The 13,614-nt window shown below is 36.6% G+C and overlaps 1 protein-coding gene across 2 annotated transcripts; it reads right to left on the minus strand.

Annotated features, from left to right (window-relative positions):
* Window positions 1-4,670: 4,670 nt before the first annotated feature.
* On the minus strand, window positions 4,671-11,595 carry LOC121266789 (protein GID8 homolog). 2 transcript variants are annotated; one of them, XM_041170612.1, is made up of 7 exons: window positions 11,257-11,595; window positions 11,058-11,148; window positions 10,330-10,489; window positions 10,097-10,203; window positions 6,461-6,592; window positions 6,067-6,223; window positions 4,671-5,071 (listed from the first exon to the last, which is right to left on the minus strand). In XM_041170612.1, the coding sequence occupies exons 2-7, from the start codon at window positions 11,106-11,108 to the stop codon at window positions 4,950-4,952; spliced, it is 729 nt and encodes a 242-aa protein (XP_041026546.1). In that variant the 5' UTR covers window positions 11,109-11,148; window positions 11,257-11,595; the 3' UTR covers window positions 4,671-4,949. The 2 variants fall into 2 exon arrangements, with proteins under 2 accessions (XP_041026546.1, XP_041026545.1); XM_041170611.1 differs by having other exon boundaries at window positions 11,346-11,594.
* Between the last annotated feature and the right edge of the window lie 2,019 nt (window positions 11,596-13,614).

A 13,614-nucleotide genomic window follows, 5' to 3' on the forward strand; every position in this document is an offset into this window, starting at 1 on the left:
ATAAAACAGTCCACAGAGAGGAAATCAATGCCTAAGACAAAGACATCCCATGTTGACAAAAATGACAAGTCATCTCCATGGACCCCACATCTCAAAAGAAACTACAGTTGTCGTAGGTAGTGTTCTACAGTATTGAGAGGCAATCTTAAGACCCAGGCAAAGAGAGTGAGAGAGTTTTTTTTTTTTTTTTTAACGAGAGAGAGAGAGAGAGAGTTAATGCGGGGATAAAAAGCACAAAGGATTTCGAGGTGAAGATAAAAGAAGGGAGCTCATAAAAGAACATTTAAAGAGAGAGAGAGAGAGTAGAAATTAAAGATAATCAAAGTGAGCATACGTGCCTCCCACATTACATTCTGTAGGAGGCCAAGCAGTTGGGAGAAAAAGGGAAAATTTGATTTGATTGATCACTGCTGGGTTCCATTGCCGATATAAAGAGTTGACAGAATGGACCACAATCCACATGCATTCTGGCAGTGAGAAAACCCTTCACTGAGACTTGGTCTGCATGTTATTGAGACAAGGGTTTAATTAAAATCAACTTTGAGCAGACAATATGCTCAACCTTTTTTGTTATTTTCTTTTTCACATTTTTGGAAATAAAATTATTAAAAGTGAACCCGGATTTTTTCCACTAAATACCCATCTCTGTATTGTCTGTTCTAACCTATTGAATAGTGTTGTGTCGACGAGTTTTGAGAACAAGTTGAAATTATGTAATTTCAATTGTTAAAATTAATTGTTATTGTTTATTAAGACTGTAATTGAGCCGAGCGGAACTGGTATTTGGTTTATAAATAATTAATATGTAGCTTGTAAGGGACAAAATATCTAGGCTTAAGACCAGGCCCAGCCCACAAAGCCACCACCGGAGATCAGAGGAAAAACAGTAATGTAAGAAAGAAAAGTATGTCAAGAGACAAAGGGAGACAATGTCAAGAGGTAAAGCCAGGAGAAAGAGGCAAAGTAAGAGGTGGTTAGACACGCAAAGTGGACGTTCCTCACCACTACCGAGGGGCATGCGAAGAGAGGTATTAGATAAAAGGGGACGGCCAAACAACTTCAAAGAGGTTCTTTGGGAACTTCGACTTCTTCTTCAACCTCTCGAAAGGGAGCTCTAGCAAGGGGATTTTCTCAAACAAATATATTCAAGATCTCTATTGTATAGTGATAAATGAGAGGCTATGAGAGACTGTAAACAAGCATATTGTAATGGATTTTTCCTTCCCAAACACCCTTAAACGTAAGTATAATGTCGAACCACGTAAATCTTTATGTCTCAATCTCTTACTTTCCTTGCACTTGTTTTCTATACACCAACATAGATGTACACACCAACACTGTACGGCTGCACTGGAGCACTGGAGAGGGCACAAGACCACACCGATCGAGGCTCGGATCGTCATAGCAAGTTGAGAATGACTCTTTCTTCCTTTTTGGTCTGTTGTGTGATTTTTTACGCATCAACATAGCTAGTTGATATTTATTTATAGTAAAAATATATTATGTCTACATAAATTATTAATACATACATATAATAAGATAAACGTATATCTATTTCATATATAGTTCTAACGTACTAGTATATGAAATTATTAAATCTTATCGACTAATTGTTATATAAATTATAAAATATAGTTATGGAGCATATTCAATACATAAGTAATTAGGTTATATACTAGATATTTAATTATAAAAGTGTTATACTTATATTATTAGTTAATACACACACATATATGTATATATACATAGGTGTATGTATATATTTATTAATATATGAATGAGCTTTAATAAAATCAAACTAACGAGTTGATTCAAACATAAACGAGCAATCCTTAACAAATTCAGTCTAGTATATTTCATTTACTAACCGTGCGGATATCTAATCTTAAGGTCGATTTTTTTTTTCACGAATCAAATTAGATGAGTCTAATAGGGTAAGTTCCGAGCGGGTTAGAGTGGTTGATTTATAGCCTACTCATGTTGACCCAAAACTTGATCGATACGGTTAGCTGAAAAATCGCATGGAGGTTGGTCTCCAGACCATGTGTATCCCGGGAAGAATGGCAGAGCCGAAGAAATTAACATTTTAAGTGCCGAGGATTAAGGATTCGTTATGCTATCACAACAAGACCACATTCTGATAGTGAAAGGACCTTAGAGAGGCTCTCTGCCCACAGCATCCCTCCTCTATCTCTCTGGCTGATAGGAATTTTAGCACCCCAACGTCATTCCAAAAAGTAAAATGACTGTAGCACAGTGGTAGTCTGCAGCTGAAGCCGTGCAGCTTCTTTGAAAGACCAAACAGGTCGTGTTCCTGGTTTCCAATATCCCTTTTCCTTCGTCTGTACTACTCCCCCCTTTCCGGGCTCGAATCCTTTTTTCTAGTCTTCTTATTCCCCACTTTCTGCACCAAAACACATTGGAATCCAGTCTGTTTCTATCCCCCCCTCTACCTCACAGGCCCACACTGAATTTTTTACAGCCTGCCTTGTGTTTTGTTGAAACTGCTTCAAACTGGTGAAAAAAAAAAGCAGACTTTGCTAACACACAAAAGACTTTTGCAAAAAAAAAAGAACTCTGTTTTATATCGATACTGCTAAGCCTACATGCCTATGGGTATGGGTTTGGGTGGAAGTTTGGAGTGGGCGAGTGCTTACAGTAAGAAGCAATGCAGAAGCCTATTCTGGAGGATGAGAGCAGCAGTGAAGAAGGCCGTCAAGAATGCAGGTAAGCAGCAGCTGAAGTTCCAGTACGATCCTTCCAGCTACGCTCTTAATTTTGACGATGGCTGTGTCCATTTGGGAAAGGGTGCAAATGAACTTGAACATGCAAAATTTCAGGACTTTCCAGATATCAGAAAAACTTCTTGGGTTTATGTTGTCTGGGTCAGAGTTGAGTGATCTTGTTTAGGGGAGACACAGCAGTTTCATGCTATTTCATTTTGTTTCTTAGACCTAATCAGCATCTGCATCTTTGTGTTTTGTTTTGTTTTGTTTACGTTTATACCTCGGTAAGGAACACAGTTACATTCCTAGCCTCTAGATAGTGAATGATTTTAGCATTTGACTTGAGATCGGTGTATTTTGGTTGCGGCTGACATGGCCAAAAAGGGTTGTTTTCACAGACTCTATAGTATTAAAAAAGAGTCGCGCTTCAGGCCGGACGGGTGTGAAACCCATTTTCACACCTACCAATAGAATAATGACACGTAGGTCTTCTATAGAAATTTTCATTACAGTCGCATGTACCCCAAAACGTCTCCCCCTCCTTTCTGCCCTCTCTCCCCCAACTGAGAAATCAACAGGGGAATTTCATTTACAAAATGGAGTAATCTCCGGACAGGTTCCTTAGGGAGAGTCACTCTCAAGAGGTACATCCCCATCCCCCATCTCAGTTGGATTAACTCCTTGTTTTCCCTGATCTCAGAATCTATCGAGATGTTGCATCTGGTTTTGGGTTGCATAACCAAACTGAGGCACACAGATGCTCAAGTTTCATCACTATCAGCGCAATGCATGGGTATGTATGAAAATGTTAGAAACATGTATAAATTTTATTTATAAAGATACCCTTTTCAAAAAATTTTGAAAAATATCATATCAATCTCTATAAATTGGCTACAGTATCAAGATATTAGAAAATATGTCAAAATGGGTATTTGGGTCGGTTGGGAATGGGGAAAAGCAGCACATGCACATGGGTAGCATTCATTTTGATGAGGCAGGCAAACAATTACTGTGCAAAACACACGAACCATGTGGGTGATTTAAACCCTTCATTTAAAGTTTTCCAAGAGCATCAGTGGCTGTGGTGGGATCCGATCAAGCACTGTTCGAAGAATTACTGCTCAGAACTTGTTTTCTTTTCTTTTCTAGTGGGAGAGAGAGCTTCGGCGTGAGGGAGCTTCAAACAGAAGATGATTTTGCAGAGACTACCTTCCGTCGGCATCAAGCGCAGATGAGGGAGGGAGAGGGAGCTTTGGCTTCGTGCTTTTTTTTGGGGGGGCTTTAGGTTTCGTGTGTCTTGCAGTGGGGGAGGGAGGGGGAGAAAGAAGGAGAGGGAGACGTTTTGCGGTGTATGCGGGTGTAATGAGAATTTCTATGGAATGCCTAACTGTCATTGTTTTATTGGTGCGTGTGAAAATGGGTTTCAAACCATCCGGTCTGAAGTTTTTTCCATTAAAAAATAAGGCTGACAACAAGCAGCAAGTTGCGAAAAAAATTGAATGAGCTCGAAACTCATCCTATTTTTCATATACCGGGACGTTAAAAGAAATCTTCGACCATCTAGTATTGGTAGCGACTTATGCATTTTCATATTTTTATAACATCTCTTTAAATTAGTCTATATTAAATTACGTATCTTTAAAATTTTACATAGCTATAAATATTATTCACTCTCTAAATATTATTTTACTATTTTTTCTCTCTCCTATTTTTTCTCTCTCAAAGAGCAACGCAAACAAAAAAATCAAAGAAGATTTGAATGAGATTGATAATTGCTTATTTGAAGCATATCAAGAAAATTATAATAACTTGATAATATAATTACTTATTTGAAGCATATCAACAAAAAATAATTTTAGAAAAAAAAATTAAAAAATATATATATTTTATTATTATTTGATTCAAAGATGCATAATGTGAAAAATTTTATTGATATACAAAATCAATATCTAAAAAATGTGATTTTATATATGCATGTAGAGAAATCAATGCTAGTAAAAGCATTGAATACAAGAGAGATTATTAAAAATTATGTGGACAACAGCAAAAGGCCACTGAAAAGCTTGTAGGAAGGGATTAACTCCAATGTGGATGACATGCAAAGGACAACTAGATACAGTAGATTTAAGATAAAAGTACAAACATCATGTTTCATTACACCGAACTTGACCCATTCAATCTAGAAACACCTAAATCCTCCACCCATTGAAGTCACACCCGTTTTCAGATGGCAGGGTCTTCAAGCGTGGCAGTGGACAAGTCGTTTATATGCGGATAGGCAGCCTTCTCATCAAGCTGGTTTTGCGCCCAGATCAGCATCTTTAACAAGCTTGGAAGCTTTGGATCTGTTGTTCAGCCAAAATTATACAGGAGTTATTTACTTGGATATTTATACTCGAACAAGATTGCCGACAAAATAATAGATAGGAGTTGGTTCATCTAAATTAGGAATACCCCCCAGAAAATGACATCATTGCTTACCAAGAAAAAAAAAATGATCCAACTCCCAATACCGAAGTTTAAAACTTAATTTCAGCTACTATTCACTTACATTGCTTGTTTTGATATAAACATCGAAGGACTAATGTAAAATGTCACTGAAAAACAGTTGTCATTCCCTGTTCAAAGAGGTCTTCATTTCCATGTAGATTACGGCTTGATTTGGATAGCAAAATCCTCCCAACTCATCCCATCTCATCTCAATATCCAAACACCACAAACACAAATACTTTTCAATTTCAAATCTTCAACTTTTTCATCTAATCATTATCTAATTCTTAAAACTTTTCCAAACTTCCAAACAAAACACAAAAAATAATTCAACTTTTTTCAAATCCCAAAACCCCATAATATTTTAATTCTATTTTTTCTCTCTCATTTCCTAAAATCACATAAAACATATTCAAATCATTTCACAGATCATTTCATCTCACTATCCAAACGAGGTCGTAATCTTGGCCCTAACAGAACTTGGTAATTTTGCTCCAAATGTTCATTCAAGTGAAAGAGGTCCAAGACTTGATAACATCTATATTTTGCTGGTCACAGAGAAAATCTCGACAGGAACTTTGTTTTACTATTTTCTAACTCGACTCAAAGTCTACTATTGAATCTTTTTTTTTTTTATATATAAGTCAGTCTACTATTGAATCTAGAAGAATGAAGAAACTTGCTGCCGAAAAATGTGACTTTTTGCAGCAATATATATATATATATATATACACACACACACATATATAAAAGATCTAGGCTGGATTTCATAACGAGAGAACCATAATATACAAATTCCAGACCCTGGTATTCTTATTACCATGAAAGATAAGATGGAAAGTGCACTAACCTTTTTCGTGGCTCTGGCTAGTAAGGATGGCTGCATTCACCTCACTGGCGGTCTTTAGGCGCTGTGAAATGTCCAGAAGTTCTCCAACAGGACAGTTGGAAACATCTTCAAAAGCGAGAAGAGAAACCGTCCTCTCCAGCTCTTCTAAAAAGCTTTGCTGCAGACAACTAATTTTCTTAGCCAAGTATTAGCTTTAGTTGTATACAATTAAACAAACTCGATCATCAAATCCTGGCCACACATAGTTCCATGAAGACAAACCTATCTTTATATTTGGAATTATATTTCGCCATTTCAATTTCCACAATTATCATGCAAAGACTTGTCCAAAAGAAAAAAACTAATCATTATGCAAAGAAAATGACAATGAAGTTCTTTATGAAGGCAGTAATACATTTTCTTCTCCCCTTGGTGCAAGCTCCTCCTGGGCAAACTCTAGAGCCTCTTCTACTTTCCCATTCCGAATTAATTCTATCAACCTTTGCTGTTGAAGATGGAAAAACAACTGTGGATTGGTATCCAGTATCTGCATATAAATTTCCACATAATAAACAATTAATTTAGAAAAACCAGAAGAGAGAAGAAAACCTGAAATCAGAAATAATTGGGCTCTATGACACAAACTATGAGAAAATTTCTGAATAAAATCTCCAAGATATACCACTTAAATAGGTTCTCAGTTTAGAGAAGAGAAAAAGTTTGCCCAACATAATTCTCTTCTCGGGTTCTAGTTTTAGCGAGGAGAAAAAAATTATTATTATTTTTTTATAAGTACAAATTTTTTTTATTAATCCACATAATTAGGCATAGCCTAAGTACACAGAGAGTATACAAGAGATAAACCTAATTACAAGCTAAGCGCTGTGGAAATCAGTATAAAAGTCATTAAAGCTAGTCCCATTCAATACAATGGCTGAAGCCCAAAGTAACAATGTATGATAGAAAAAGTCCCTAACCCTCCCATTGACCGTTCCCTGTTGTCGAAGCAGTGGCCATTCCTTTCATTCCATATACACCACATTAAGCAAAGTGGCACCATCTTCCAGACAGCGGCAATTTGACGATTACCCTTGAATTCCTCTCCAGCATAACAATGTCAACCACCCTCCTAGGCATGACCTAGACAATGCCAAGCCTAGAGAAGATTTCATCTCATAGAGCCTTAACCACTTTGCAGTGAGGAAGAGGATGATCCACTGTTTCTCCGTTTCTTTTACACATAAAGCACCAGTCTATTATAAAAAATCCACGCTTTCTCAGCTTGTCAATAGTCAATATTTTCCCATGGGAGGCCAGCCAGCTGAAGAAAGCAACCTTAAGCGGAACATTACTCCTCCATATGCTCTTCCAAGGGAAAACAGTAGAAGGGTGAGGCGAGATAATCTTGTAGAAGGATCTGACCGAGAATTGCTTGTTCCGGAATGAGTCCAAAGCAGCCTGTCTTCCCCTTCAGCTTTAAGATTCAGTGCATATAGTGCCGTGTAAAGTGCTGTAATCTCTCCCACCTCCCAATCCTGAACAACCATTGGGGAGAACCAGCTGAAATGACCGTGTTGTCGGCCACTGAAGCATCCCTGTCCAATGCAATCCTATAGAGATAAGGGAAAGCTTTCTTCAAGGCGATATCTCCACACCAAGTATCGGACCAAAATCTGATTCGTGCATCCCTTCCCACCTCATATCTGAAGTTGTTGGAGAAAACTTCCCATCCATTCCGAATAAATTTCCACACTCCCACCCCATATGCGCCTCTTATTTCATTAGAGCACCATCCTCCCCAAATGCTCCCATATTTGACTTCAATGACATTCCTCAAAAATGTGTCCCCTTCCCGATGAAAAAATTATTCTCAGCAGGAAGTTGACAAAAGAAATACAAAACAGCAGATTATTCATTGCAAGTTGTCTACAAGAAGAACATTCCTCATTTAGAAGGTTTTTCGTGTTTTCTGTAATACTACGAGAGTCACATAATATGGGCAGTTGTTTTAGATGGATTTCATGTGTTTTCTAGGTTCTGTAATACTCAAGTATCGGCCTCCTTTGTGTAAGACGAGACGGAGAACTTTGATGTATAATCGCTAATATTTTGGAAGAGCCTGTGGCCTCTCCCTTTCTCAACCCTTTCCAACTCTCGCCTCCCCCTTCATAGTTTTCAGTTCTGTTACCTGCCCCTCTTGCCTTTCTATCTCTTCCAGCTCTTCTCTTCTCTCTTCCATCCTGCAATCCTTTCAAGGTTTGCTGTTTCTCTTTTCTCATTCCCTTTCACTATCTTCAACCGTCAGGGGCATTCTCTCTACTTTTTCTTTTCTTTTTTACCATAAGATACATTGTTACAAGACATTCTCTCTACTTTCTCTACTTCATAAAATTTATCTTTTTCATAAGATAATTTTATTAAAGAAAAAGGTTGTTACCCCAATACTTTTTTGACCAGTATACAAGAGATATACTTGAGAAGAAAATGTAAAAAGATCAAGAAGTTTTGGAAGCTAGAGATAGAAAAAGAAAAACAATTACAGACCACTATCCAAAGATCACTGCCCATGGCCCCATGCAAAGAAATTCACTCTCAACGGAAGGGGCTTATTGCACCAAATAATCTTCGAGGGAAAAGGAGTACAGCACTGGGAGCATAACATGTTGTAAGAAAATTTTACTTCAAACACTCCTTCCGTGGAAGGGCTCGAAACAATTTTATCTTCACCATCCCATCTCGCCCTGTTGGAGTATAATTGATTAAAGAATGTTGTGAAAAGATTCATCTCACAATCATTAACCTTTCTGACAATATCAAAACTCAACTGATGAAATTCACGAGAGAGCTGAAAATACTCTCCCACAAATGCATCCTTGAAACATGCTACGCCAAGAGAGCACCTTTCAACTATTATCTCCTCACCACACATCACACCAACAACATACTACCTTGGACCCAGCATCCATTTCATATCCTATGAACCGGGAGAATTCTCCCAACTGCTTCTAATATTCTTCCAAAGACCAACCCCAAAAGACCCATTAACCTCTTTTTTTTTTTTTTTTGGTATACATGGCCCATTAACCTCTTGAGAACACCATCATCCTCCCAAGCTCTCATACTTTGTTAGCAACTTAGCAGGCACTTATTCTTCTACCTAACCTATGAACTTTTGAGACACTTTTCAATGGCCAGTCAGCAAGGGAGTTCAGGCTAATAAAAAGGAATCTCATATGTTCTCTAATGCTGAATGTCAGTCAGCAAGATTTCCGCTAAAAGTACATGCAAAAGAATAAGGGGTGGTTTGTATTCGGAAGTCATTTCAAGTCATCTCAAGTCATCTCACTATTATTTACTACTATTCATCAACTTTAACTCACAAATTTCACTACTATTCACAATCCATCTCATTACTATTCACAACTCATCTCAACTCATCTTCGAATCCAAACGACACCTAAATCTGCCATTTTCCCCAGCATATAGAGGACTAGGAATGAGTGAATTGATTTTTCTGGTTATTTAAAGGAGTTTCCCGTAAGTACACCTTGGGTAATTCAAGGGGAAGTTCCCCAAATCCGATGACCCCTATAAATTGTTTGCACCCAAGAGGAATTGAACCTTAGACCTGGCGGGAGCATACCACCAAGACCAGGGCCTTAACCACTTGAGCCAACCCCTAGGAGTTTTTATAAATTTTTGTAAAGAGAAATACCTTAGCCACAAAGACATCCCACAAAATTAAAGATATTATAGAGGTGATTACTAGCTATCACTCCCTAATATCCCAATTTCAAATGTTCTTTTACTAATAAACAAAATATAGATGTAGTTTGGGGTGCATCAACCAATAAATACACAATGTGCACATGCAAAACTAATAAACTCCAAATTTTATTTTAACAAAATCGATTAGCTGTTAAGTGTATGCAACGATGTGCAATTTTGTTGAAGTGTGGCTGAAGAATTGATTTCATAACTACTGGCAAAACATATCTATAATGTAATATACCAAAGGATTAGCAGCAAGGAATAGATCAGGATATCGAACCTCAGGATTTAAGTCATTGACTTTCTCAATTGCGTCCTCTACATTACCACATTGAACTGCCTTCTTCACTGCCATGCGATCTGTAATTGTTGCAAGATCGATATCTGCTATTTATGCATAAGGTGTAACAGGATAGCATATGGCAGAAAAAGAAAGAAATAAACAAGTCATCAGCGCTAAACACCACACACACAACACACACAGAGTAGGCAACCATAACAAACTAAGGATACGTTCAGTTCCAGATTCCATCCGGAATTTCTCAGCAGCATCGACATAACCTTCTGTGACGAGGAAATTCATCACCAATTTATTCATGTCTTCTTTCATAATCTTTACATCGTTAAGCTTTTTCTCCCACTCTTCTTTGGTAATCACTTTCTTTGATGTAGCCTGTGGACAGATATATAAAGACAATCTCATCGTCAATGAACAAAATCTCATAGTCCACGTTTACACATCCATGAAGCAGATATTTGCTCCATTTCCCATGTTTGTCTATAATTTTCCACATATAGAGAGAATGTTCTAACCACGTGATATGTAAGAGTGACAAAAAGAAAAGGGGAGCTGATTTCCATCTATCAAAAACATAAAAGAAAATGAACTTCTTCCTAAATCCTCTGTTTGGTTGCCGAGAAAATAAAGGAAAACAGAATGCGAAACTGGGTCATCTGAATCTGTAATTTCCCAGCATTCAGAACCTTAAAAACAAAAACCACCGCTCCACTGAACCGACTTTCCCCTTTTTGGATTAGTAGAGGTTAGATTTTTACTTCGCATATTCGAAACAACACAAAAAACACGTGCCAAACTTCCAACTTCCTTTCTTCGTCTAAATTACTCCGGAACTAAACAGAGACTAAAATGCCGCGCACGAACAACTCTGTTTCCTTTTAAAAAAATCAAGAGAACTACTCAAAATCAGCAAAAGGTAGAATATTTTTAAAAGAATAGTTACCATTCCTTCGATCTCTGCTAACTGCCGAATCACAATCCAGAACAGTGACATCAGTGCACCGCCTTCAAAGCCATCCCACAACAGAGGCCTCCTACAAAATTACCAAATCAGAAACTGCTGCATGCAGACATCGCTGCTCGAAAGAAACCCTAACTCGCCAAAATGCTTGCAGAAAATATAGATATTTCCTACTCTCAACCCTAGTTCTTCTCTTCGACCGAGGTAACGTATGGAACTGGCTCGGAGTAACTTTCCCCGGGAATCCGAGTATGGTGGAGAAAAATTTACCTAGTGATGTTGATTTGGCGAAGACTGCGACAGTATAGATCCGAATTACCGACGATACCTTTCGTCCGTGCGGTTATTGTGGTTATTGTTTCCGGGCTTTTCTTCCGGATGAAGACTGCTGGTTGGGTCCGGTTTGGTATAGACGGTGTGGCCCGGTTGACGTGTCTCCGGTGGATATATGTACGACGCAGTAGATAGAAGTACGTGTTTTGAATTCCTTGTAGCTCGGTTGAACATCACCCTACCACGCCCCGTGACCAAATTTTTTAGAGGAAATATGCATATCAGCCTATAGCTGCAGTACATTATGTATTGAGTTTAAAAAAAAAAAAAATTTCATGTAAGATGTGCGTAGATAGCCGCACTCGATTTTTTATAAACATTTTTTATCAGCACAAAAATCTGATATGATATAGGAAAATTAATGCGGTAATTGTGTAAATCTCTTTCATTATAAGATAAATATAAAATAGATATAAAGTATTATATTAAATCGAATATATTTGATTATCATATATTAGAAATGATATTTATGGTTATAGAGTTGGTAAGCGTCGCATGATCATTTTTTAAAAAAAAAAAAAGTAAATATAAAATTCACATAAAAATAATTAATTATTTAATAGTAAACCTTATTCTTTCTCAAAATAATTATACAGCGCTTGCATACTCAATAACTATATATAACATTACTCATTCTTTACACGTGTAACGTAGGAGTATTTTCAAAACGTAATTTCGATGAAAAAATCATTTACCACATTCACTTCAAATTTTTTATTATAGTCTTTAAAACAGCCAAATGAATTTTAAAAGAGTATTGTTACAGAGCAGTTGCTGTAGCTGTGCACACATTGCACACACTACGTGGCTATTTCTGTTTTTTTTTTTTTTGTGCAAAACACACCGGACCTTCTGGCTTCTACCCCCTCTCTCTTCCTCTCTCTCATCATCTCTCTCTCTAGCTTCTCTCATCAGCGGCTCTCTCTCATCAGTTATCTCTTTTGCCGGCTTTTTCTCTCTCCTCTCTCTCATCTCGGTCTCTCTCTTATCTCCGATCTCTCTCATCAGCTCTCTTAGTCCGATAGTACTTTTGAATTTGAGAAATTTGTGATTTGTATAATACTATGTAGAATGTGTAAAAATAACTGCTCCCAATATTTTTCCATTTTAAAATAGGTGGATCTTGCCATCTCACAGGATGGTTGGATCCATCACATGAGATGGCTAGAGATGCATCCATCATAGTTTTACTTCACAGGTGTCTAGATCCCTCTCTTTAGCCACTTCCATAGATTGCGGGTAATGAAAACCATCCTTAGTGAATGTTTGGGGGTTGAATTTGAAGGTTAAAAAAGTATTTTAATAGTTTAAAAGCTCATTTAAAGAAAGATAGTATTTTTAATAAATTTATAAAAAGTATTTTTAGCATTTTAAAAAATTTAAAAATTCACTTTTTTGAAAAGTATCAAATTGAAGTTTTTATTGAAAAATCTATACAAATAATGCTACATTTTTTAAAAAACCACCATAACTAATTTTAAAAATACTTCAAGTGTATGTTCACCAAATAGTAAACAGTTTTTAAGTAGTATAACTTTTTAATAAAATTCTACAATTAAAAGCACTGTAATAAAAAGTTATATTTCCTAGTTCAATCTCAAACAAGCTCTTAAAGTGAATAATAAACCACCTACGGACAGAATTAGGTTAATGTTTGGCCTCCCAAAATTAAAGAAATTCCTTGAATATTTATAAGGTGTTATTTAACAAGGTAGGCTATAGAAATTAACTTTTGAACCCCCTCCCCCTCCTAAGAAAAAGGATGCATCCATGAATATGTTCCCAAATACAGTCAAGGCAGTGTAGATATAAATTTTGAACTCTCGTAAATAGCAAGTTGCGAGATATTTTTAAATATTATGTGAATAATAGTGAAAAAGTAATGATAAAATATTGAATAATAATAAAAAATATATGAAAAATAATAAATAATAATAAAATATTCTGAAAATACTGAATACACAAACTAGATCAAATGAAAAACTTTTGTCAAACCACACGAAAGCAAGTCCTCTTTCCCAAATACTATTCCTACAATCCCATATTTAACAGTAATTAGTAGTCAAAACTTGTCAAGAATAGAATACTAAGATTATCAAAACAAGTCCACAATTAAATTATCAAAATCTTGCATTTTACTTTCTAAATTATTAAAATTAAAATTGTGTCATATCACATGTCTAGACCCATCCTTGTCCGTTGGATT

This window comes from Juglans microcarpa x Juglans regia, chromosome 5S (assembly GCF_004785595.1).
Source record: "Juglans microcarpa x Juglans regia isolate MS1-56 chromosome 5S, Jm3101_v1.0, whole genome shotgun sequence".
Lineage (NCBI taxonomy): Eukaryota > Viridiplantae > Streptophyta > Magnoliopsida > Fagales > Juglandaceae > Juglans > Juglans microcarpa x Juglans regia.

Coding starts and splice junctions, on each gene's coding strand:
- LOC121266789 (XM_041170612.1), bottom strand. CDS start 11,108: ATGTCACTGTTCTGGATTGTGATTCGGCAGTTAGCAGAGATCGAAGGA. Junction 10,490..11,057: donor TAGCAGAGATCGAAGGAATG/GTAACTATTCTT, acceptor ATCTGTCCACAG/GCTACATCAAAGAAAGTGAT. Junction 6,224..6,460: donor CACCAAGGGGAGAAGAAAAT/GTATTACTGCCT, acceptor AGTTGTCTGCAG/CAAAGCTTTTTAGAAGAGCT.